Source organism: Uranotaenia lowii, chromosome 3 (genome assembly GCF_029784155.1).
Source record: "Uranotaenia lowii strain MFRU-FL chromosome 3, ASM2978415v1, whole genome shotgun sequence".
NCBI classification, from domain to species: Eukaryota; Metazoa; Arthropoda; class Insecta; order Diptera; family Culicidae; genus Uranotaenia; species Uranotaenia lowii.
This window is the reverse complement of record NC_073693.1, coordinates 290032987-290059718: the sequence shown is the minus strand read 5'-3', so window position 1 is coordinate 290059718 and position 26732 is coordinate 290032987. Positions and strand designations below refer to the sequence as shown.

The following is a 26732-nucleotide window of genomic DNA, read 5'->3' as shown; positions in this document are numbered from 1 at the left end:
TGTAAAACTTGATAATTTTGTAGAATTTGTAGTATTGCTAGAATAAGTAGAATGTGAAGAATTTTTAGAATTTAGAGAATTTGGAGTTTTTGAAGAATTCGTATAATTTGGAGAATTCGGATATTTAGGAGAATATATAGAATTTGTAGAATTTGTAGAGTTTTTAGAATTGGTAGTATATGTAGAATTTGTGAAATTTAAAGAAAATCTAGTTTGTAGCATTTGTTGAATTTGATGAGTTAATAGAAATTTTTGAATTTTTAGCATTTGTAGCATTTGTAGAATTAGTAAGGTTTGTAGAATATGTAGAATTTATAGAATTTGTAGAATTTGTAGGTTTTTTAGAATATGTAGAATTTGTTACTTTGTAGGATTTGTTGAATTTGTATGTTTTTTTGAATTTGAAGAATTTGTAGGATTTATAGAGTTTGTAGAGTTTTTGGAATTTGTAGAATTTGAAACATTTGTATAATTTGTAAAATCAGTAGAATTTGTTAAATTTGTTGAATTTATAGAATTTGAAGAATTTGCTGAATACGTAGAGTTTGTAGAATTTGTAGAATTTTTGGAATTTGTAGAATTTGTAGAATTTGGAGTATTTGTAGAGTTTGTAGAATTCGTTGGAGATGTTGATTAATGGGAGTTAGTAGAATTTGTAGAATCTGAAGAATTTTAAGAATATGTAGAATTTCTAGAATTTGTTGAATATGTGAAATTTGGGAAATTTGTAGAATTTGTATAGTTTATAGAAATTGTAGGATTTGTAGAAATTGGAGAATTTGTAACATTTCAAGAATTTGTAGAATTTGTAAAATTTGTAGAATTCATTGAATTTGTTGAATTTGTAGAATTTGTAAAATTTGTTGAATTTGTAGAGTTTGTAGTTTTTTTTACACTCGTATAATTTTTAACATTTGTGAAATTTGAAGAATTTGTAGAATTCGAACAAATTCTTAAATTGAAGAATTTGTAGAACTTGCAATATTCATGGAGTTTGTTGAATTTGTAGATTTTTTCGAATTTCGGGAATAAGTTGAAATTGTAGAATTAGAAGATTTTGTTGAATGTGGTACGATTGATAAAGATGAAGAATTTGTAGCATTTGCAGAATTTGTAGAATTTGTTAAATTTGTTGAATTTGCAGAATTTGTAGAATTTGTAGTATTTTAATGGTTTGTTAAATTGTAAAATGACATGATTCATAGATTCTTAAAATATGAAGGCTTTGAAGAATTTATAGAAGAATAATTTATAGTATCATTTGTAAAGTTTTTAGTTTTTGCAGAATTCATGGAATGTTCAGAATTTAGAAAATAAGATGAACTTGCAGAATTAATATAACATGTCGATTTTATTGAGATTGTGGAATTGTTAAGGGAAATAAGGCCATGACAAACAGGACATTTTAAAACACCAAGTACATGAAAATTTTCAGAATATTTAGAATCAGTAAAATATGCAAGTTTTTTGATGTTGTAGGATATGATACTTTCTGAGTCATGTGTGCAAACCTTTTTTTTCTCATTTACATAGTTAATCCTGGTCAAAAATGCTAATTAACTTTTAAACTGTCCAAAATGAAGCAGCACGTTCACATCAGGTCATAAATTATCGCTATGTCCAGTCAACCTCCGGATGGAGGTTTATACAAGAAATACAAACTTCGAGCAATGAACTCGTTGCTGTCGTCCGTCGGAGTTCAGAGAGCTCCCACAAAAAGCTGTCTAGCTCTAGCAAGGAAACAGGATGTGACCGGGTCTTATGAATTAAAATTGCACTTTTTTCAACTGGGCGCCTAATTTATGACCCCATTGCAATGCATTGTTGGCTAGGGTGACCAGATTGTATAGTATCAATTTTATGATAGAAAACGTTTAGAATGCAAGTTAAACGAGTTAGTTTAACAATTTTGGTTCACGTTAAATTTATTATGTTTTTACTTTTTTGCTATGTCAACCGGATCGGAATCATTTGCTTCCCTCGAAAAGCTGCCGCCAAACTGCCGATCAAGAATCCATTCATGTAAAGCGCTGCACATTGTAGGGGGACGCCGGACTTTATTCCTCTTTCCCAATCGGAATGGTGCAATTCTGGTCTGGTTTTATGCAAATAGAGAAAAATATTCAAATCGTTAACGAAAAGAGAAAAAAAATCACTCGGAATAGGTTTTCATTCATACGGACAGCGAATCCGGTCGCCGGAAAACGATGGTTGTCCGGTTTCCGGAACAGGTTCGCATGTGCCTAGTTTTTTCTCATTCAAACCATCCAATAAGCTAGCCTAGGCTCAAAGCCCATAACTCACCCATAAAGTACTGCATTTCACCGTAGCAGGGCACTATCTGACCGGAGCTGGACATTTGCAATGGGGCGATTTGTTTCGGTTGTCCGTCCAAAGTCATTGACTCGATTGGCCCTTGGAGAACGGGAAGCCCAACAGCAGGTTTCGGCGGTGGTTCGACTACCAGTTGTTGAAGTTCCACATTACGGCTGGGAATCCACGAGTTGCAAACTGCGCCAGTTCCGATCAATTGCGTTTTCTTCGGGCACGGGCAAGCTTCAGAAATAGCGCCTTTATGAAGGAAACACCGTTAAGCTTTCATTAATTAATGTACGCAATAAAATACTTACGTGCAAAATCTTGAAACGAATTCATGGAAGAAATTTAGAGGGCTTTCAAAAAGAATTACCTACTGTAGATATTTTTAAAATGAAGAAAAGGTTGCTAGGATTCAATGAAATTCTAACGCAATAAACGATGCACGAATGGATGTATTAAAGAGACTAAGGCTATGATCATTTAGTATCCGGACACTTCATTTCGGTGATAGCTAGGTTACTAGAGCTCGGATATGCAAAACTTAAGCAGCGTTGTGTTGGTTATGAAAAGGACTATCTTGCCTATTTGTTTTCACATTTTTACGTTAACGTGTGTTTTAGATATTTACGGTGCAAAAAGCCATAGTAAAAATAATGTTGCACAAATTTACTCCTTTTACGCACTTTGCACCTCGGAAATTCATTATTTTTTACTTGAAAACTCATGAACTGTTTATTTTTTCTGAATTTTTTTTTGTCCAGGTGGTTGAGAAGTATAAGGAGCCACTCTAGGATGCTTACGAAATTCAAACCAAGCATCGGAGTGGAACCATTTATCTCAACTATAGGAACAAATTTATGGTTATTGGGGATAACTGAATGCAGACCTCTTAACTATGCAGTAAATCCGTTTCCGACAGGCAAAAAGTGTTGCCTGTCAAGTGAACACCCGGGAATTAACTTATAATTAGCAGTTCCATGAATCGCAATCTGTGCAACCGGGTTTTACGCAATGTGACAGATGTATTCTGATGAACCAAGAAATTTATGTTAAACCCCAATTTAAGAGGTCATATTCTTCGAGATGCCTACTCATGAAAAGGTTCGAACCAGATTCCAATTGATTTTTACAGATGAATTTGTGTAAAATATCATGATTTTGAAAAGGTTTTGCTTCTGTGGTATAAATAATAGATCAATACATGGCTGAAAAAAGTGTGCAAAGATAAAAATTATATTTTATCATAAAGTAAGAGTATTTCTTGTCATCAACGGTAAATTATTTTTTTAATATTTTTACATTAAATATCATAATAACACCTTCATTTCCTCCATAGAAAGTTTTCGATCAAATCAATAGTTTTTAGAATACAGAGGTTTGAAACTGCCCGGATACTAAATGATCATAGCCTTACATACAAAGAGGCGCAGTCTGATCCCTTTTGAAATAATATTTAAGCTTGCAACTCTGCTGTAAGGCTGCCCTAAGACTGCTTGGTTTTTTTTGTGAACTCGAACCAACCTGTATACATATCTCAGGTGGCGATTGAAATCCCGTGCCAAGTGTTAGTAAAAGCTTTTTTGTAAACATTGTAACCATGACAATTCGTGACGTCAGTTGCATTTTCAAACAAACAACCATCTTGTACCAGCTGTACCAACTGTACCAGCGAAAACTAGAGAAAAAATCATCGTCAACTTTTTTTTTCGTAGGTGATGGAAAGAATTAGAGAAACATGAGGTATCAAAGAACGAAAGAACATAAGCCGTGAATATCATGAATTTTGCGAAAAAGATACAACAGCTCACCGGCAGGACTTGAGCCTGCAATCTTCGCTTCAGTACAACAGCGCGTTAGCCAATTTCACCACGGTGAACGTGTTGAAATCGGCCAACACGAGCAATCGAGATCTGCCGATCAACTGCTGGACCTTCTATCGAAACACCATGTATATCCCGCATGTGATCTTTCCCACTATTGATCTCCATTGTTTCTCTATCACCACCAATCGACTCGGGATTTGAGCCGAGCGAGCATTCATGATGCTTTTTAGTTTAAATCAGCATTATTAATGCATAGAAGCAATAAAAAAAATTGGCACTTATGATAGCACTATATGCACATATAGAGCTACGGTATAAAGTTAACAAGCATTAAGACTGTAGCACTACCCTAGTAACCATAAACATTAAGCCATAACCCTTAATCAGTATTAAATCAACATTTCTAATGCAAGTTAGCATTATATCAACATTCATAATGCTTTTTAGTTTTAAATCAGCATTATTAATGCATAGAAGCAATAAAAAAAAGTGGTATGACTCGAACAGTACTTGAAGTACGGGTTTTTTCACCTACCTTATCAGCATCAAGAGTGGTCGAAATGGTAAACGCGCAAGGAAAGATAAAGGCTGCTGCGGGATCCTCGGTTCGAGACTCATCAAAGGTTATTCATAATTCAATTTTAATCACTTCTCATTTTATAGAACCCTTCATTAAGCAGGCATAGATAATCCTTCATTCATCAGGTTGATTAATATTGTAGATAATGATTGTACCTTTTTATTCAGTTCAATTCAGGTGAACTTCACCTCACTACGAGGTAAGATTTACTTTTTTTGAATTCACCTTTTGTTTCGGTGAATTATACCTTTTTCAGCTCGATTCAGGTAAATTTTACCTCGCTGTGAGGTGGGTTTCACCTCGTAGAGGTAGAAGTTACCTTTTTGGCTTTCACGAGCCTTCACCTTGCTATCTCGGTAAATTTTACCTTTTTATTATTTTCCGTGAAGGAATAAATGTTGGGAGGACCAAGGTTTTTAGAAACAGAAGGTTCTCCGACTTTCACAGTAAGTAGACGAGGAGTGCGCGGGGTGCTCAATGAGTTTGTTTACAAACATTAGAATATATATCAGCTAACCAGTGGCTAATGGTTGAATCGAGAATTTGGCATACGGTAACACCTTCTATATGTACACACCTTGGGGAGGACCGCATGATAAAACAAGCGTGTTGGGAGGGCCGCTTAATAGTGATTAGTGTTTTGGGAGGACCACTCAGTAAATGCGTGTTGGGAGGACTGCATTTGCCATAGTTAAACTTGAATAGTGTCTTGGGAGGACCACTGTGTTAAAAAAAAATGCAAGTATCGTTTTGGGAGGACCGCTAAATTGTTTTGCGTGTGTTTGGAGGACCACTCAGTTTGAAAAATGATAAGTTGACATACAAAGTGAATGCGTTTGGGAGGACCGCATAGATGGCAAAATAATTTAACTTGTAAAGTGTGTTGGGAGGCCCGTTAAATTATTATGAGTGCATTGGGAGGAGTTTTGATCAAAACCTGAATGTAAAAGGAAAGTTACAAATCGATTGGTAAATGTTTGACTTTGAAATTATTTTAGCTTCACACGAATGGAGGATAAGTGACCGGCACTCGAACAGAAACCCATTTGAGGAACACTCATATGAGTGTGAAGCACCAAAAGTCTTCACATTCACAGCTGCACGCCTCATGACGCTGATACGGCCTTCATTCGTAACTCAGGCTTGCTTGGTTTCCACGACTGCCTCCGTTCGAGACCATTGCTTAAGACTAAAGAAACTATAGTAAACAAAGAAGCGCAATCTGATCCCTTTCGAAATAATGTGCTTGCAACCCTGCTGTAGGTCTGCCTTTAAGACTGCTTGGTTTTGCTCGATTGGAATGACACTGACAGAAAATCCAAAAATTCCAATCGTGACATTTCGTCTCTTTGTTTACTATAGGCTCGTTACTTAAGACCAATGACCTTGCCTCTAACAACTCGAGATCTTGGCTCCGCTTGGTTTAGCTCGAGGCCCTACTCTCCTCTTTACCCGTCCGTGTGCCGAATCGAAAGCAGCCTATCCTGGACACGCGTCTGTCATAGTACATGTCCGAGGCTTTACAAAACTACTCGGATGATTCCCTGCGAAGACGTCATCCTTCACCGACTCGAGTGACTCACCCGCCGATGACAGACATGAAGTCACTCCATCCGAAAATATTTAGCGGCGTGAATACTCTTCTTCCTAAGAGATCGACTGCGGAGACTGTTGCCTTGTCTCCGCAGACTCCGTCGCAGAGGGCGCGTTCTACTCGGATACACCGCGACAAGGCAGCTCGGCATACGCAGAAGTTAAAGTCTTATCTTTATATGCTTTACTGCTGGGTTCGGACACACACTACTCAGAAGTATTGGCATCCTCACACATGCTCCGCACGATGTTATCGGCTGTCGTGTCTGGACCTCAGGCGACAAGCATGTTAGTGCTTACCCCTGCGAACCTCGGACAGTTGAACACTACGTGCTCTGGTGTCTCAACTGTGTCAACGTAGGTTGGGCAGAATTGCGCGGCCACGCGTCCAAACCGATGGTGGTACTGCATGAAGTATCTGTGACCAGTCAAGAATTACGTCATACAGAAATCCACCGCTCGATGTCTCCGATCCATCCAAAATCCGACGATAGGGATCAAGCGGTGGGTCCACCGGCAGCGTTCCGAGCTGTCTAGCTGGTGCTGCCAGTTGGATATCGCAGCCTCTCTGCCATGTGCCTGTGCTCGCAGCAGAAGATATCTTCCTCTAGCGAGACCGAGATGGGTATGACCCCCGCCACATCAGCAGCTATTGAGGACACTGTTCGATACCACAAAATGGACGAGTTTACGCTCGCCAGGACCTTCCTTCTGCTGCAGCGGATCGCCGAGTTGTTCAACATGGTCCGCGAGAGGGCTGCGGTCGCTATTGCCGCTCTTTTGCAGGTGTAGTCGACGTGGGCCGTAAAATTCAGCCGGTCGTCGATCATCACCCCCAGGTATTGGATGGCACGCTTGGATTCAATTGCGCACGATCTAACTGGAATCCTCCCTAATCGTGCTGAAATCAGGTTGGTGATCAGCGCCATCTCGGTCTTGTGGTGAGCCAGACGCAAGCTATTGGAGGGCATCCAACTTTCCAGCTTCTCAATTGCTACTCTGGTGAGTAGCTGGACCTCTTCGGTTGATAGGCCCGATGCCAGGAGAACCACGTCTTCGGCCGATTTCACTCCCATGGGGAGACGCTGTCTCAGCAGTTCGTCGTACACGATGTTCCACAATACCGGGCCAAGTATCGATCCTTGTGGAACCCCTGTCGAAACACTCACTGTTTCCAGTCTTTCACTGATCATATACTGTAGTTGGCGATTATGGAAGTAACACTCCACCAGGCTAAAGGTAGGATGATCTATCTGCCAGATAGCCAGCCCCCAGCAACCGAAAAGGTGTTTCCGCTGTGTTGAGCTCGGACGCAAGTCATTTATCAGTAAGGGCACCGACAAGTGGCATGTACTAGCGGTGCGGCAAAGTCTGACATATGTCAGCAAGCTCCAACAACCCGGCAAAATGTCTCTACTACCGTGAAGGACTGGCTGGCTGGCAACCGTAGGTACCCCGCTATCCAAAAGGCGACGGCTGCATCTTTGAGGGGATCGAAAGCGTTCAGCTCAACCTGCTGAACCAGTCAGCACATCAGTTGGTGTGAAAGATGGCATTTGGATAAAAGTTCAAAGTGACGCTAGTGGCAGACCCATATCGCAGGACTTCAGATGGCAATAATTGGATAACCGATAATTTAAAATTGGCCGCGAGTCAAGCTGGAAATGTTAGAAGTGTTGAGCTGAGTTCGGTCTTCGAAGCCCCTTTCATGAAGCGTTTCCTAGAATCATAACGACTCTATGAAGTCCTCTAATGTTTGGGAACGGGACTCGAAAAATTTTGAACGCAGATTAAAGACAAATCGTTGAAGTAGATTTTTCATTGTTTTGTGCTTAAATACCAAGCTCATTTATTTCGAAAGTTACAATTTCTTCGGAACTAATTTACTGACTTGATTCCGGGTCGGGTTTAGTCCGTTGGCTTTTTCGAACTTACCATATCCAGGGTCAGAGAAGCTCATGGCAGATTGGAGCAGTTGTTGCGCCTGACCGGTCGTTGAAGGCGCAGTCGCCGGCTGATAACTTGGCATTATTTTTTGGCTTTCATTTGCCGAAGAAGATTGTTTGTGGCCGACTCCTTTCTGAACCACTTGCGAGAATTGTTGCCAAGACTGGGGTGCGTTTTGCAGCTGTCCCGCTGGAATGGTACACGCTGGATCTACGAAGTACTGTCCTTCGCCGTAGTTTGGCGGTTGAGGTGTCTGACTTTCTTCAGCAAGGGACATCAGTTGCTGTCCTCGAGTCGGAGGCATGTACCTTTGCTGTCCAACTGCTGCCGGGTATTGGTACTGCTGGTGCTGATAGGAGGAACTGTAGTTGTTTGGGGGCATTCCGGAATTGGAACCGGCTCCAGCCATCGTATAGCGTTGGTTTTGATACTGAGGATACTGAATGTTCTGCTGGTACGTATTTTGCTGACGGGGTGGTTGGTAAAACTGCGTTTGGTTCTGACCTGCGTATCCATCAACTATTTCAACTCCTGTTCCGGAAACCGTAGGCTCAGATTCGGCCATTGGCTGGGACCCATAGCTGTTGTAGTTCATTTTTTTTTGTATTACGAAAAATTTGGAGAACTTTTTGCTACGACTTTTCAATTTGGTTTGATTTTCGATAATGGTTAGAAAACGGACTTCAAAACATCGACTACTACGATCCGAAGGAAAAAGGAGAAAAAAAGATGTAAAATCTTTAACAACCATCACAAAACACGTTTTTCGAAAGTTTTTCGTATCACATTTTATGTTTTCATATGAAACCTAAATCACTGATTGATATTTCAATTCAAACTTGCCATTTCAGATGAACGGAGCCACCTACAATGCGAGCGTCGAGACTTCCGGTGGAGGCGTCGGCCGGAACATTGCCGAGGCAATCTGGAAAATCTACGGTGACGTCAAGCTGATTTCCGCTGTCGGTAACGATCAAGTGAGTTGTTTCAGCTTTCTGTTTGTATGTGTGTTTCCATGTTTGTCGGACTGTGTGCTTCGGATCTAAAACTATTTTTACTGAACAAAGAAGACCCATTCATATCGGAATGTATGTTTGTGTGTGTGTGTGTGTGATTGGGGGACTTTTTTAATTGCTATTTTCCGTCAACCCGCCAAATGCATGCCAAAAGTTGGCCAAAAAGGATTCGAAGCTCAACAGTTTCGAATGGATGGGAAGGGGTGGCTATTTGTCGTCGTCATTTCGAATAGTTGTTGAAGTTGGTTTCTATTTTTCATCGCCACTTTTTTCCCCCTCTCCAGAATGGTGATTACATAAAACGACTGCTGCCAAACCACTGTGAATCGTCGATTGTCACCACTGGCAGCCATCCAACCGGGAACTTTTCGGTGCTGCTCGATTGCCATGGGGACTGTAAGCTGTGTGTCGGGGACATGTCCATTCACCAGGCCATCTCGCCGGAATGGGTAAGCTTTAGCTGTTAATTTTATCCGGTTTGAGGAAAAAGCTTTCTGCTCTTTCTGTTTTTATTTACTGAATGAAATCAATACTCTCACAATTTTTGGAAGTATGACATTATGAAAACATTAGTATAAAGCTAATTTTCCTAAATCCTTCATTAGAAATTTATAACTGATATATAGAAATCTAAATTTTAGGAAATTTAGGTAGATACTTATCAGCTTTTTCAGTTTTCTTGGCAGTAAGAACGAATATTGTTTTTACTTCCGATGTTTCGGTTTTGTATTTCACATTTATCAAGAAGCATTACTGGAGTCAGATTGTTTTTTGATACATTAAATAAACTATAGTACCTAATTTGAACTCGACAGATGAATATTTGTTGAGGTTTGATGGCCATTAAATAGCAGTAAAATTGATAGACTATTGTGGCGTTCTCAATTTCGAACCCAAACCAATATGATGTCACCAAAAACCAATGAAATTATTTCATTAATTGAGAAAAAAAACCGAACAGATAAACGAGCTCGCTACCGGAATCACATAATTTATTAAATTTGATTTTGTGGGTCGTTCAGAAAGGCTCCTAAAGGGATGATAAACTCGGTGGATGTATTTTTTTTTTTTTTTTTTTGTGGTAACGCATCGTATTTCAATCCATCGTAAATCGAGGAAAAAAAATTAATATTTTTGTTTTAGTGGAACAAATCTGTCTGAAAAAGAATCGATTGGACATACAAGAAACAAGAATAGTACCACTTTAAATATGAATGATGGAAAATCATCAAAACTTTCTTCTACAATTTGTTTTAAGTTGATTATCGGATAAACCAAGCATGAGTTTACTTTTTTGGATGAAGCAATTGGCGTTGAGGATCAAACATATGAAAAAAGATGCGGAATAAGAATAATACCACTGATGTTTTTCTACAAAAATCAAGATAATTTCTTAAAATTTACAATGTTAGAGTGAATAATAATGCTTCTACCACCTTTTTGAATAGACTGCATTTTTAGGCGTTTTCTAGTTTTTCAAAGGTTGAAAGGGGTTTTTAAGAGATTTTCTTCTATTACCTAGGAATTTGACATTTGAGCTATAATTCTTTATCAAACAGCTTAATTTCTTCACTAACTTGACGTGAAATAATGAAACAAACATCCTGGGTTAATTTTGAATCAGAAGAAAAACAGGTTTTGATTGAAAAGCTTTGATTTTTTTCAGTAAACCACACTTCTTCAAATTCAAGTTCACAACCCAAGTCTCTATATTGATTTTTCGGTTTATTTTGCCGCATCTTCATTATTTCGATGGAGTTTTCCAACACAGTTTTAGTTTTCTTGATTTGCAAAAATTCACCAGCACAAGAATATACCACCACCGAAATTTCTGCTCGTCTCAACCTCCGATTCAGGTTTCCGTAAATAAAAATCACAATTACAATTCAATTCAATAACAATTGCAAATCATACCAATAATACTGCTAGGCATCTGTACAACATTATTCTGATATCGGTCCAAGAAATCCACTATTTAGTGGCCTTGATCCAATTCTAACTATTTGGTTTAGTAATCTTAGAACTTCCAAAGCATTTACGCGATACCAAAAACCTATTTCTAAGCCAAAATCATCCAGTACACCTCAATTAATCCCGGATAGTCGAAAATGGTTCTCAATTTCGTCAATCAGCAAGATAGTGCTGTCATCTACGACTTAAAACTGAAAAAATAGTGTTCGGCTGATTAAAAAAATTTAAATTTTGGAGTACGTTGACTGCTTCTGGATTCAAATTCAGCCGAGATACTATTTTTCATCGTTTCTCGCCATGTTAATGAAGAAAATAAGCAGTTTTATAAAGAATTATAGCTCAAAGTGGCTCAAATGTCAAATTTCTTAGTGCTAGAAGTGGATCTCTTAAAAACCCCTTTGAAACCTTTGGAATACAAGAAAAAGCCTAAAGATGCAGTCATCTATTCAAATAAGTCGTTGATGAAACACTATTCAAAGAAATAATCTTTATTTTTGGTGAAAAACGTAAGTGGTACTATTCTTATTTCGCAGCTTTTTTCACATTTTTAGCCCTCACCGCCAATTGCTTCATCCAAAAAATGTAAACTCAGGCTTGATTCATCCGTTGAACGATTGAAAATAATTTGTAGAAGAAAATTATGTCGATTTTCAATCATTTATATTTTAACAAGCAAAACACATGGTGATACTATTTGTGTTTCGCTCACTGTATGCCTGTTTTACTCCATCGCCCCGCATCCTGGAGAAAAAAAAGACACCTGTTGTTCTAATTATTTTGAACATAAAATACATTCAATTTCAAACTAATGATTGACCTTACGTAATTAACTAAGCATACAAAGATTCAACTGTATAGTGGTATGGATGATTGGACTGTAAATATAATAGATTCAACTATAAATGTATGGTTGGCTTTAAGCATTCAACTAAAAATATGATAAATTCAACCATACATTTTTGGTTGATCTCTCACATTTTAATATAAATACGACAGATTCAAATGTAATGGTATAATTGGTTCAACTGTAAATACGATAGATTAATCTACAACTGTATGAGGGTTCTTGGCATATAGTAAATTCTACTGTATTTTCATGATTGATTGTGTGATACTTGAATCAATACATCCAGGCTAAAGTAACGGTGCCATCGGAGGAATTGTTGGGCATCGGTGGGTGAAACCGATTGGCGTTTTATCGAAAAGCAGAAATGGCTTGACAATGCCAAACCATTGATGTTCTGAATGCTAACAAAGCATAATCATATTATTCTTTGTTACCGTAATCTTCTCTTGGTTTTCAAATATTAACTAATAAACAAAATATGTATAAAACCAAAATGCAAAAAAAAAAATTAAACAGGAAAGCAACAAAAAAAAGCAACTGTAAATATATAGTTGAACGCATATTTCAAATCAATCATAGAAAATAATTGGTTAAATCATATTTATAATTAAATCAACCATAGCACTATGGCAAATCAACAATACATATATACAGGGCCGTAGGAAGAACCGACTCATGGGGGGGGGGTTTTGGTGAAAGATTTTTACCTATGATTTTTTGCCCAACAATGCACGAATACAAAAAATTTAAAACAAATTATGTTTGTAACTATATGATTTCATTTTTTAAGTACTTCGACATTCAAAATTTTCGTAATCACCTCGAAATTTTAGAAAATTGGCCCTAAACCTAAAAGGTGAGCTAAATTCGTTTTTATCGATGATTTTAACTTTGAATTTGAGAGTCTGATAGATCAAACTTAGTTGATTTGGGCATAAAATATGATGTTTTAGGAGAGTCTTCCATTTCTTAAAAAAAGACTTATTCTTTAATCAAATCAAACAAGCCCAATCTTCCAAACTATTTTGCAAATTAAAAGATTTGAACCTTTGATAACAAAAAACAAATTTTCAAAAAAAAGGTGGAGAATTAAATCATTCTGATCTAATTTCTTGATGCAAACTCAAACCAAATTAATGATTTTAGTATGAAATTTTGCTTCAAATGTTATGAATCTAATAATGAAACCTTATTCTACAAAATTTAACACAACACTTCCCGTTACTCAAATATCTGTATTAAATTAGCAGATTTTTGTCTATTGGTTTCTGAAACATAAAATGCCGAAATTTTGTGTCCTTGATATGTAATAATGTTCAACAAAACACTGGGAACATATAGAATTTTGTGCAGATTTTTTAGATGAAGATGTCTCTTTAACAGCAAATATTTTTCATAAAGAATCATTTCCATAATGAAAATCCTGTGGATAATTTTTTGAGAAATAAAATTAGGGTGTTTTTGGACAAATCCAAAAAAACTCAAGTTCTACCATTTATTTGTGGTTTTCAACTGAATTATGTTTACAAATAAATTTTGTTTAATAAATTGAAATCTGATAATTCAATTGACAAGCAATTTTAACATATAAAGGACCGAAAAAATCTATGAGAAATTCGGCATTCTATGTCTCAGAAACCTCTGGACTAAATTTTACAAATTTAGTATTTTAAAGTTACGGCAAATGTTGTGTTCAATTTTGTTGAACAAAGTTTAACATGTAAATTCGGTCCATTCGAGTTATAATTCGAAGTGTAGCACACTTTTGGCAAGCAAAAAAACGAGATATATATATCTTGTGCTTGGTCCGCAATGTGTTAAGTTCATGCATGATCTCTTGAATTGCTTAACAATTTATGTTGATTGTTATATTTATTTACAAGCTTAATCTTTTTCTGAATTTTGAATCTGCATTCTGAATTTGAACCTGAATTCAAAAATTGCGCTTTGAATCTGTAGCCAAATTTCCAAACGATTTCGGAAATGTACAAAAAATACGATTCCCGAATCTTATTTTAGATCAGAATTTTATGAGATAAGTTTAAGAGCCCTCATTCATGAATCTATTAAACAAATTATGTAGTTCAGGTTTAATCTAAATTCACAATTTAAATTATTTATTGTTAATCTGTATTGTGAATCAGAATTAAAATATGAATTTACAAAGATCTGAATATGACTTTTCAATTTTGGATCGCCATTTCAAAACATCAAATTTTCTAACATTGTGTAAGACTTAACTTTGAGAACTCGATGATCTCGAAAAACATGATTCAAATTTGATATGAAATGCATTACCAAATCTGAACCAGGATTTCAAGGAAGCTTTTAAATTCTTAATTCTTATGATTATTCAAACTGAAAATCGAGAATCCTGAACTGGAAGCAGAATCCGAAATACGGAAATAGGAATACAATTTTTGTTATGGGTGTTATGGAATCAGAACCTCCAAAATGGGTTTATTTAATTAAAAATTAAATATTCAGAACTGAATTTCGATGAACAAGTGAGAAAATTTTGAAAAAGTGTTGCAGAGTTTTGGACTAGGGATGGGTTTTTGATGTTTTGGCATTAGTATTTAGTCTAGATTGTTACTCTTGATTGACCTTACTCTATTATCATAGTTTGGTTCTGAATTTAAAATTTTGAGTAAAGAGTTGAACACCTCGCTTGGCGTTTTGGATCATCATGGGGGGGTTTAACCCCCCCAACCCGCTATAAATAAATGAGATTTTTATTTTTGAATCATCTACAGGTTTTGATTTATGGAATTCATTTTCGATGGAAAATATTTTCTGTAATCTTCCTGTAAAACAAATTTCAGGGAATTTTATATTTTGTGTGAATGGTTGAACTTTTGCAGTTGCAGTTTTTTTCAAAAGCCAAATTTCAAACTAAAATCTAAAACTTGGAATGAGTTTACAAGAATCAGATTTGAACCACCAAATTTTAATCTATTACTTGTACTTTTGAAAATTTGATTTTTTTAAGGGTGTCTTAAAAATAAACTCATACTATGTGCATATCAGCTAAATAAGCTAGATTCACCAGTTTATTTTTGCCATTTCAAATATTTCTATTTGTCACTAAAGGGTTCTTTAAATAAATATAGCTTACCTTTTTTTAAATTTAGACCTTAAAATTGAAAGATATATTTAAAAACATAATATTTTATGCAAAAACTATTCATGTAAAACAGTGGTTTTCAAAGTGGTCCATACCGGCCCCTTGGGGGCGTTGAGAACTTCCAAGGGGGCGGTGAGCTCAGTTTTGGAATTTGGGGGGCGTTGGAAGGGCTCAGGGGGGCGGTGAGGTCGTAACTCCCATTTTCACAAATCATGACACAACGTAGATTTGAAATATCAACGAGTAAGTTCTATGTAAAACAATTTTTTTTTTTTCGATTATAGTCGTTTTACCATCTTTATGGCATACGCGACTTTATCAACGATACAGTTGGCGGATCGTTATTGAAAAACTTATCCGGTACAACTGTGTTCGATGTTTGCTCTTGGGCTCGAACTCGTGGACATCGGCTCAGGAGACAACAGACTTGTGTGAGTCACGTCACTCGAGTCGCAGGATCAACCCCAGTTATCAATTTTTCAATCAATGGGGAACATAGAATTTTGGATTAGTAAAATAGAAGATATGTGATTTGATATTAAAAAGTTTAAGTATGGGAGAGTGGGGAATCATGGGCTACTTTTTTTCGTTGTTCCATAACTTCTTTATTATAAAAGATAAAATGAAAATTTAAAATGGTATGGTTTTCTACATTTTCAAGGTATCATAAGGTATTTTTTTAAATTTTTAATAAGTTATTTTCCCCAAATTCTGACTGTTTTGAAAAAAAGCAATATTTTTTGGATTTTGAAAAATGGTGGGGAATCGTGGGTCACCAAATCCAAATTGACCAAATATCAAGCAAAGTTTATGAGTTGACCCAAAACTGTGATTTCCTAATTCATTCCGTTATTTTAAAGCAATTTCAGATGATGAAATAATAAAGAGAGCTGTGTATGATCGCATAGATTCCAAAACCTGGCTCGCAAACGTTTTGGCAAAATTTCTTATATAGGATGGACAAAATATTTTTCATAACTCTTCATTTGGCATAAGAAAACTTCACAGATAGGAAAAACGTATTTTAAGCTCTGAACGTTTATAAAAACATAAAAATATAGGGTATTCAAGATGTGTGGCCCACGATTCCCCACAAACTATGGTTTGCAAATTGGTTGCGTTTGTGTGACTTATTGATGTTTCATCAAAAATTCCTTTTCCACGTGAAAGATCTTGACAAAAATAAGATCATAAGCGTATGAGCATATTTTTGTTATGCAGTTTAGGTTCCCCAACGATTAAATTAGCGGGTGTTTTTTCAATTATGTAAGTAAATTTTTCTAACTTTTTTTAGCTTGATAAATAAAAGAAGCATATGATGCGTATTTCAGTCAACAACATATAGGAATATATGCCCACGCAAAGCAACGACGATAACAGTTGGTTTGAGATTATTATCTCAACACACATCTGAGATATTAAAAGTGGCCCACGTTTCCCCATGACCCACGATACCCCACTCTCCCCTATCTGTCCAGGAAATTATACATAGAATTAAGTGTTTACTGGAGGTTTAAATTAATATGAGGCACTTGGAGCCAAAAGGGCATAAGTTAAGGTTGCCAGTTTGCTTGGATATTAACAAAATAATTGACGAAAGTGCGGTCCGGACCGGTTGCCCGGATTTTGCCAGGAATTATTTGCTTTTTTTGAAAAGTCTTACAAAAACTCAAATTGAATAATAAAGATTTTTTTCATTTTTACGTCCAATAAGAAGTTTTAATGGCAAGTGTTTTGGAAGCCTGAAATACGATTTAAAAATTTCCTATGGTTTGATGAGAAAAAAAAGTGAATTCTTGTTTTTTACTAAATTATTCCGTGATTTTAACCAAATTTGCCCGGATGTTGCCCCGATTTTGGGTTAAACATTTTAAAATCAAATGCTTGGATTTGTCCGGATACGACCGAAAAAAATTCGGGCTACCTTAGCTTATTTCAAGAAAACACGCTTTCAAGTTGTTATGTTTGGTCATTTTCCGTTCAAAAATTTGCATTATATAACGAAAGAAATAATATCTATCAAAATAAAATTTTAAAAATCTGAAAATCACGAAATATAGTTTGAAACATAAAGAATCGTTTGAATTATCGACCATTTCTACACTTATAATATCACCTACACCTTGGCTCTGAGGGCCCATATAAATTTGAATGTGTTTTGTCTTACAACAACATTAAAACTAACCGTTTTCGACGTTTTTTTTATAGATTTTCTTAAAATTTTACCAGGGGGCGTTGAGCTCGAAAGTTTTTCAAAAGGGGGCGGTGAGTGAAAAAAGTTTGAAAACCACTGATGTAAAAGAACTTAAAATTGAATAACGAAACAGTATAAAATGTTTTATTTAGTATTATTCATGCCCTCTCATGCCAAAAATATTTTATTAGAAAATTGGTCCCCATGAGGCGGTTCTCCCTACGGCCCTGGTTGACCCTATCATATTTGAGGCCCTTGGAGCCAAAGGGGTATAAGTGACAAAATGGAAAAAATCGAGATAACCATCTAGAACGAATCCTTGACTGTCAATCATCATATGCTATTTTAATAATAATTTTATTTCACTATTTTGTTATGTTTAGATCTCGTTGAAAAAATCGTGCTAACTGAAATTTCCTTTTTGTTTGGAGCCAAAGGGGTATGAGTGCTGCACTTATACCCCTTTGCCTCCAAAGTCCATTAAACTGATGTACTTATACCCTTTTGCCACCAACCCTAACTTGATTTCATGAAAGTAATGTTTTTTCATCGGGACCAAAAAATTTTAAAATTAATGTAATTCACTTTTCTTGTGAATAGCTGATGATGTTTAAAAATTTTCCATCAACTATGATTCATCTGATTGCATTTAGTGATAATTCTAGTAGAAAAAATATTAATATATTTAATTATTTTTTCTATTTCAATAACAAATTAGCGGATCACAAATTCCTGATTTCTGGATATATGAAGTGTGTCACGGATTAAAGGCTTATAAAATACAAAAAAAAAGTATTTGTACGAGATAATTGGGTTAATATTGAAGCGCTTATCGTTAATTTACTGTAAAAAACCAACTCAGAGTGACCGCAAGTCCCATTCCAAAACCCAGTTGATTAGGCAAAGACGTACAAAACACGTGGTGATCGGAATTTAGTGAAAAATACCTTTCACGAATTATTATAAATTAATCTTGATGAAAAAACGTTGTTTGGAGAGATTTAGTAGAAGTTGCCAAGACCAGGTCAATCTTCAGCCATAAAATCTCTTAACCTACTGTACCAGAGTATATTTCTCATCAAAACAACAAAAAATATATTTATACGAAAACTAATTGATCCTTGTAACAATGAATGTTTATGGTTTCTTACCCATATCAATAAGATCAAATAACCTGGATGTGAAAATTTGTTGGTGGCAAAGGGGTATAAGTGCATGTGTTTGGAGCCAAAGGGGTATAAGTACCAAATTTAAAAAATATGTATCGCCTCAATAAACGTCAAATAAACGTTGTTTTTTGGGAAAATGTTGTAAAATGCTTTGTTTTTATTAAGAAAAATCAGTCACATGAAAAAAAATCATAAAAAATATCTATGGAATTTACTGGAACAAAACGAAGTTCAAGTGCTTTTTTCTCGAAATCAGGTTTTATGCACTTATACCCCTTTGGCTCTAAGGGCCTCATTTATAGTTGAATTTATAAAACCAATCATACAAATATTGCGGAACACCCGCCAGCCAGTCTATACCTACTGACAAAAATAGACGCAATTTTTGAAACAAGGATAAACAAGATAAAATCAACTAAATGCGTAAAGCATCGCTTGTCTACCTACTTTGCCGACGACATTGACAAAGTCGGCAGATCATCTGCGGCGGTGGAAGAGATCTATCACAAACTGAAACGCGAAGCAAGAAGGATTGGGTTGATGATACATATGTTAATAGGCATCACATCTCCGTAAAAAAAAACTAAAAAATAAAAAAACACACTAAAGCTATGTAGAATATATTTTCCTGATTTGTTTCAAAGCTATTGCCCAATTTTTTTCATTTTTAGTCTGGATCTGAAATTTTCACTTAAATCCCTGAAATTAAAAAAAGAATCATGGTTTGAAAACAGCTTTGATTATACCTATTTCTTAAAAAACTTATTTTTACATGGGAATATGCAAAAGAAACTTTGGAGATTTATTCATTCAAAGCCTATACACCAAGAATGCATACTGTATCCAAAATTATCAAAGTCGAGTTCTGCCTTTTCAAATCAACTGTTTTTTTTTCAAATTATTCTATCCTTATTACCGTTGAATTATGCATAACTGTTTGATAGCCTGAAAATATAAACTCAAGCCAAAACAATATCTGGTTTGGATAGGCCTTGGCTGAACCAATTCTTTGAAATTTTTTTTTTCACAAACTTATTTTTGAATCCAGAGCATTGATTTTGAAATAATTTCCTCTAATATTATTGTTTTAATTGAGATAAATCACCGTTCTGTTATTTTTTTTTCTTAAAATTACACAACCATATCAAAACTACGCAGAAATATATCCACTTACCATTCAATTTTCCAATGTAACGGCTCGTTATCGCAACAAGTGATGTGTGTAGATTTTACGCTACATTTACCCAATTAGTGCACGGTGCTTTAGCGACTAAGCTAATAATTTTATTTGTCCAATTTGCAACGCAGATCGAGAGCAACCGGCAGCTGATCCAGGAAGCGCCCCTGGTCATTATCGATACCAATTTGTCCGAAAGTGCTATAGCGAGAACGTTGGAACTGTGTGTGCAGTTGGGAAAACCGGGTGAGTGATATTTTGCTTATTTTTATTTTTTTTATAAATGAATGTTTAATTTAAGTAAAACTGGCTTGCATTGAATCTAGAAAGCTTGCTACTAAGAACATTAAGACGATATAGAATAATGTATGAAACAACGATGTACGACAAGATTAAAAATATAACGTTTCTAGACAAGATTTTCTACTATTGGCCACAAACAACCTGTGGTAAAGGATTTTTTATATTTTTGTCACTTTTTTCGAACTATATCGAGCCAAATCTTCTATAAAGATCTATCAAACTATTTTTACAATTTTGTTACAATGTTGATTTCCAAAATATATATATTTTTTATATAATCTGAATGTTGAGTTCTGATTACTTACAATTTGAATTTTAAGACAGAGAATCAACTAATTTGATTTAAAAAAAAATTACCTTGAAAATTTAAAGTTTAGCACGTCTTATTGAAAAAAAAAGAATTTAATTTAAAATGATTAGTTGTTATCAAATCAAATCTGGCACGAAATTAGAACAAGCCTTTGGTTTAAAGATATTATATTCCATTAAATCACAGTTATAAGCAAATTTAATGGTATAATATAACAAGACTTTTTAAGTTTTTTGCAACCTTAATTGTAGTTTGATTTTTCAATTCATGTTAAAGATTACATAATGTTTGATCTTTTGTTATTCTTTAGAACATCAGAACATTTTAAGACTATAAAATCAATTACTTTATGGAAAAAAGTGTCGATGTGGTCAAGCGGAATGGCTGGCGCGAGACTGGTTTTGGTATGCCAGGCGTACTGGGTTCGATTAACGGTATCGGCTAGAAAACTTTTGGGTTTGAATCCCAGAAGCAGCTGACAGGTAAAATGTGTTTCCTTTAGAACTGACTAGGGGAGAGTGGGGATACTTGATCCCCTTTTCTTATTTTTTAAAAATTTAGTAACTCGCCGTCTTTGACATTTTCTGACAGCTTGTAACTTCAAGTTTCTATACTCCAAAAATTAGAACGATACTTGAACTCGTTGATGAACTAGAAGCTTTTCGTGGGAGTAAAAAAATTGCGATTTTTCTGAAGTTAGGGGAGACTTGATCCATTATTGAAGGAGAATTGATCTTTTATTCAGGAAGCCCTAATCCTTGTATAAAAATCTAACAAAACCCCAAGATAGAATGTTGATTGACTATTTTATTTTGGTCATGTTTGTTCTCATTTCACAATTTATAGCAGACATAAGAAGGAAATTCAATAACTTTGTCTCAACGCTAATAACATTGCATACTTAAAGGCGCTTTTTTTATAATTAAGAGAAAATTAATTATTTTTGCTCTTTTCTTCAGACTATTTTTTGATAAATATTAGTTTTTGGATAAATATTCGTTATTTTCTTAATCAGCAATCATAACGATCAATTCAGAAGAAGAATATGCCGTTTGGAAGGGGGATCAATTGTACCCATAATCAACATTTTAGAAAACTTTTTCTGAAAAAAGTTGAGAGTTTTCCATTACTTTGAAAATATGGCATTATGAAGTTCATTTTACGCTCGAACGATTGATACATTGGAACAAATATTTTTTTCATAATTTTCCCATTGAAGGAACATTTTAAAGTGATGAAAAAAGATCTTCAAGTTACATTTTGTGAAATTTTTCAAACAAAGTTCAATTACTCAAACAATTATTTTGTTAAAAAATTTTCAACTACAAGCATTGTTATTTTGCTCATTTTGCACATTTTTCTAGAACATTTGATCTTTGTTAGACATTCCAGTTTCGAAATATAGCCAAGGAATCAAGTATCCCCAGGGATCAAGTATCCCCTATATCTCCCCTATATAAAAAGAATGTTCAATCAGTTGCAGTTGCTAGCTGGCCAGGTATGTACATGGATGCCAGAATAACTTTGACTCGTTCTTCCAAAATATACAGACATCAACACATGCAATACATTCACTCCAAAACAGTTCATACGAAGCCATGGGGTCCCGGTATGTTATACGCGCTGCATTGAAGATTTGTCGAATCTAATAACATATGAATGCATGTAAGCACATACTAAGGCAGAAACTGCGGTGAATCCGTGCACCCGTGGTGGATAACCAATATAAAATCATTAACTTTCTTAATAAAATGATTTTTCTGAAAATTGGACGGAAAATCTAGCAATGTTGCTAGATCCTTTTCATTAAAAAAAAAGCTCTATTTTGGCAATATACAAACATAAATTTCCTTTCTTTCTAAAGCGACGAAAACTACACCAATTGGGCGTTATTCGACACCTTATTCGTATCTATCAGAAGAATGCAAAAGAGCTCAAGATTTGGCTCTCATAGCCTTCAAATCGTAGCCAGAGACAATATTTTTCAGCTCTCTCATTGGTCAATACTACTCAATTCGAATCTGATTTTTAGCAATCTGGATCCACTGCTGCTTGCAGAGATAACATGACGAAGATTTTCTCACTTAAAGTCCGCGCGGGAGCAAAATCATTCCAAAACATACAAACATGGCTGACTTTCTATCATATCCGATCTAAACTGACTTCAGACGACATTCTATACGATCTTTTCACTCTAGATACTGTTGAAATTGCGATTCGCAACACCATTTTAAATGACTTTGGTTATCATTTCTTATACGATTTCATGTTTGCTGGGAACTTCCCAGTAGCCAAAGAATTTTCCAGTAAGCTTGGTATATTGGAATTTCATTTGCCTCGCGTGGGAACAAAATATTCAAGAAAAACCTAGAATATGATATTCTCCGAACAAATATTTGCGTGACCATTCGGCATTCGACACATCCTATTACTTACATATAAGTATATAAGGGTATAAGTGTATAAAAGCTTATTTCGAGAAAACACGCTTTTAAGTTATTGTTTTTAGGCATTTTCCATATATTTTTCGAAAATTTGTATTTTTCTTTTTACCGTAAAAGTTTAAACATAAAATTCAAAAAATCTGAAAAATATTTCAAACATAGATTTAAATATGAAGAATTGTGAGGCATTATTAACACAAAATCGACTATTTTGTTAATTATACCCCTTTGGCTCTGAGGGCCTTATATATTCAACAAAAAAAACTTCGTTTCCAAGCGATACAAATTTTGACCCTCAAAATCATCAAAAGGGAACAAAACAAATCGGAAAATCTAAATTTTATTTTGATGCCAAATGACTTTAAAAAGCATGAAACGTCGAAATCTGTTGTTATCTTAAAAAGAAATTTTTTGTCAACAATCAACTTAAAAATATCAAAAATCACCAAAGGGACGATCAAATGGAAATTCGAAAAAATCGTAAAAATGTTGATATCAAATGACTTAGAAATGCATGAAACGTCAAGATCTGTTGTTATCTCAAAAAAAAATTTGGTAAGAATTTGACTTTCGAGGACTTTTCCGTTTTTCAGAAAGACGTCCGTTTTTTCAGTGAACCGACTAAGTCCCAAACTCCCAGAAAGTCGAATTTTGGTTAAAAAAAATTAGACTAGATATTTATAAGATATAGAGTGTCGAATATTGGTGTTTCCGGCTAAGATTTCTTCACGGTCCTTAATGTGATAATACAAGAAAATAAATTTACTCAAAACTTTGTTTTCAAACGTTAAAAAAACAAGCAACTTCATTGTGACATTGTTCCTCAAATTTAACTTGTATACTTTCATACACCTTGTCAGCTTAGAAGGGTGCCCATTATTTCTCAACGGGGTTCTCAGTTTACCCACACAGTGATCAATTTTTAGTTTTTAACAGCTGACATAGTGTGCTTTGCAACACCTTCTAAAATTAATTGAAATTTGTAAAAACAAATAGAAAATTTGTTACGAAGATGATTTCAACCGCTACCGGCCCCATGAACCAGTTGATGGCTCATAGAGCAATCAACGATAGAACAAGAAGAAGAAGAAGATGATTTCAACTTATTTAATGAAACTTCATCTTTTAATTTATTTATCAAGATCTGAAAATTTTTATGTGTTTTTGTAAGTTCCATAAGTTCTTCAATTAAATAAGCTAAAATCTACGCTTTTTGTATGGATTCTCCACATGCCCCCTCTTTCAAAGTTCAGAGGGTCCACGATTGATGCTTAAAAAAGTTGTATGGGAGCTCTCATGCCAAATTTGGTTTCATTTGTTTGATTGGTTCTCAAGTTATGTACCAAATATCATTTGAAACCATTTTGCCAAATTTGGTTGCATTTGCTCGAACTGTTCTAGATATTCTTATTTTAGTTGGTAACCACAGGTGGTAAATCCCGGTTTACAGATTAAATTCCAAGGCACGGCGAGCCACCGCGTCCCCCCAGTTTGCTACTCTGGGTCCATGGGTAGAATGGGAAGACTCATGACCCCCGTGTATACCCCCTTCTCCCTAAACTCCATCTGGGGCGGCAAACCTAGTTCCCACCTCGAACTGTTCAGCACACTATACTTCAATAGTGGGAGGTCTATTCGCGCAAGTGCGCTCCAAGGCAATACTCATTAACGAGACCACTTTCAGCAAAACCTCTCATCCTTACGACTCGACGCCTGAACTCTCCTCTAACGACTTGAGAACCGACATCTCCTCGCAATGACTCGAGATTCCCAAACAAACCTCTCCTCTTCGCGACTTGGGGCCCGATCTCTCCTCTAACGACTCGAGATCCAACCCCTCCGCGCATTGACTCGATGTTGACCTCTCCTCAGCACGGTTCAAGGCCCGATCTCTTCCTATCGACTTGAGATCTGACCTCTCCTCGTAATGACTCGAGGTGACCACTAGTACTACTCCTCTTGTTGATAAGGGGTCTGATCCCTCCTCTTACGACTCGAGACCCGACCCCTTATCATAAAGACTCGGGGTTGACCACACAAACCTCTCCGCCTGGAGGTTCGAGGCCTGACCTCTCCTCTAACGACTCGAAGCCCGACCTCTTATCTCCAGGGTTCGAGGTTTGCCAACTTGCCCGTCGTGTGTCACTCTACCCGTAGGTATTCCCCCAACGTGGAAAAACCCTTTCCCAACGATTTCCACTGCGAAGAAAGTAAAGGCTTATCCCCGCAGCTTCTGTCGTTGAGAACCGCCCTACTCGGTTACTTCCCAAAGGTGGAGCATCCTACGCACGAACGCGGCGCACCCACGGCATCCGCTACGCAGAAGATGATGCCTTATCTTTGTAGCCTCAAACCGTGGGGTCGGACGCACTCTACTCGACAGCCCCCCGTCATAGGGTCAGTCTACTCCAACCGTTGTCCGGTCTTCTTTATCTACCTTGGCTGGCAACCCTAGGATTTTTGGCCCGCGGATTTTCTGCCCGTTGTGTGCCAGATCGAGAGTTGCTTGTCCTGGACTCGCGCCTGTCACGGCACACGTTCGGGACTCGGATATTTCCCGACGGTGACGACATCCTACACCGACTCGAGAAGCTCGCCCGGCATCGAGAGCCTCTCTACCCGTGCGTATCTTCCGACAGTGGTCAACCCTCTTCCTTCGAGGTCCGCTACGAGGAAGGTAAAGTCTTATCCCCGCAGTTTCCCCCTTAGGAAGTGGCACCTACTCGGATACCCCCCGACATTGGGATATCCTACTCACGTTCGCGGCGCACACCTGACCTCCGCTTCGCAGAAGATAATGCCTTATCTTTGTAGCTTCGATCAAGGGATCGGACGCACACTACTCAGATGCTCCCCGTCGATGGAGTCATCCTACACCGTTCGCGGACTACCGTTGGTTCCAGCTCCTCTTCAGGGCAGTCATGATCCGGGTGAACCCATCACTGACCGGATGCCAAGTGTTAGAATCCGCACACATCCTCTGTACCACATTGTCTGCTGTCGTGTCGGGCCCACAGGCGGCAAATATGGAAGTACGTACCGCCGCAAACCTCGGGCAAACAAACACCACATGTTCGGGCCTCTACGTCCACACAATCTGGGCAATATGGCGAAGCCACATGTCCAAACCGGTAGTTGTACTTCATGAAGCATCCTTGACCTGTCAGGAATTGCGTCATATAGAAGTCCACTTCACCGTGCCTTCTTCCGATCCAGTTCCCGATGTGTGGGATCAGACGATGGGTCCATCTTCCTCTCGTCGAGCTTTCCCACAGCTGCTGCCAGTTGGACATCAAGTCTTCATTGGTGAGATCTCGTAAGTTGGGCGTGTCTTTTTTGTCGAAGCAGTAGACATCCTTCTCAAGCAAAACCGAGATGGGCATAACACCCGCCACTACACAGGCGGCTTCGGACGACATGGTCCGGTATCCACTGATAACTCGTAGGTTCATCAGCCACTGAACGCTGCTAAATCACTGCTAAATCGCTGCAGGTTACAGTTTCTTCCCAGGGCCTGCCTCCAGGCCGCTGCTCCGTACCACAAGATCGATGTGGTCAACTTGCCAGGATCCTCCTATTACTACTTCGAATTGCCGAGGAGTTCGGCATCATCCGTGTGAGTGCGGCCATGGCCATTGCCGCTTTCTTGCACACGTAGTCGACATAGCTCGTAAAGCTGAGCCTGTTATCTATCATCACCCCTAGGTATTTGATTGCTCGTTTGAACACGATATTGCACGGTCCAACTGCAATGGTACCTGTTTGGGGTGAGATCAGGTTGGTCATTAGCACCATCTCGGTTTTGTGGTGGGCTAGACGCAGGCACTTGCAGTGCATCAAGCTTTCCACTGCCTGGATAGCTACCGTGGCCAGTAGCTCAACCTTCGCTGTTGAGGAGCCTCTCGCCAAGAG

General features: G+C 36.9%; 3 protein-coding genes across 3 annotated transcripts; 1 reads left to right on the top strand and 2 right to left on the bottom strand.

Moving 5' to 3' along the window:
• Positions 1 to 1763: 1763 nt before the first annotated feature.
• On the bottom strand, positions 1764 to 2740 carry LOC129751055 (uncharacterized). The gene is made up of 3 exons (XM_055746317.1): positions 2631 to 2740; positions 2305 to 2571; positions 1764 to 2095 (listed from the first exon to the last, which is right to left on the bottom strand). The coding sequence occupies exons 1-3, from the start codon at positions 2653 to 2655 to the stop codon at positions 2058 to 2060; spliced, it is 330 nt and encodes a 109-aa protein (XP_055602292.1). The 5' UTR covers positions 2656 to 2740; the 3' UTR covers positions 1764 to 2057.
• A 5400-nt stretch (positions 2741 to 8140) lies between these two features.
• LOC129758096 (nuclear receptor coactivator 2-like) lies at positions 8141 to 8946 on the bottom strand. The gene has a single exon (XM_055755541.1). It carries the CDS (start codon positions 8855 to 8857, stop codon positions 8177 to 8179), a length of 681 nt encoding a protein of 226 aa, XP_055611516.1. The 5' UTR covers positions 8858 to 8946; the 3' UTR covers positions 8141 to 8176.
• A 167-nt stretch (positions 8947 to 9113) lies between these two features.
• On the top strand, positions 9114 to 26478 carry LOC129753577 (pseudouridine kinase-like). Its single transcript, XM_055749407.1, has 5 exons — positions 9114 to 9239; positions 9563 to 9727; positions 19895 to 20009; positions 26037 to 26126; positions 26345 to 26478. Exons 1-5 carry the CDS (start codon positions 9114 to 9116, stop codon positions 26476 to 26478), a joined length of 630 nt encoding a protein of 209 aa, XP_055605382.1.
• Positions 26479 to 26732: the final 254 nt, after the last annotated feature.

What these genes read in the sequence shown, in the direction of transcription:
- LOC129751055 (XM_055746317.1), bottom strand. Translation starts at nt 2,655, where the DNA reads ATGAATTCGTTTCAAGATTTTGCAC. An exon ending in TTCGTTTCAAGATTTTGCAC is followed by an intron (nt 2,572 to 2,630) that starts GTAAGTATTTTA and finishes TCCTTCATAAAG; the next exon opens with GCGCTATTTCTGAAGCTTGC. An exon ending in TGAAATGCAGTACTTTATGG is followed by an intron (nt 2,096 to 2,304) that starts GTGAGTTATGGG and finishes GCATAAAACCAG; the next exon opens with ACCAGAATTGCACCATTCCG.
- LOC129758096 (XM_055755541.1), bottom strand. Translation starts at nt 8,857, where the DNA reads ATGAACTACAACAGCTATGGGTCCCAGCCAATGGCCGAATCTGAGCCT.
- LOC129753577 (XM_055749407.1), top strand. Translation starts at nt 9,114, where the DNA reads ATGAACGGAGCCACCTACAATGCGAGCGTCGAGACTTCCGGTGGAGGC. An exon ending in AGGCCATCTCGCCGGAATGG is followed by an intron (nt 9,728 to 19,894) that starts GTAAGCTTTAGC and finishes TTTGCAACGCAG; the next exon opens with ATCGAGAGCAACCGGCAGCT. An exon ending in TGGACATCAAGTCTTCATTG is followed by an intron (nt 26,127 to 26,344) that starts GTGAGATCTCGT and finishes GCCTGCCTCCAG; the next exon opens with GCCGCTGCTCCGTACCACAA.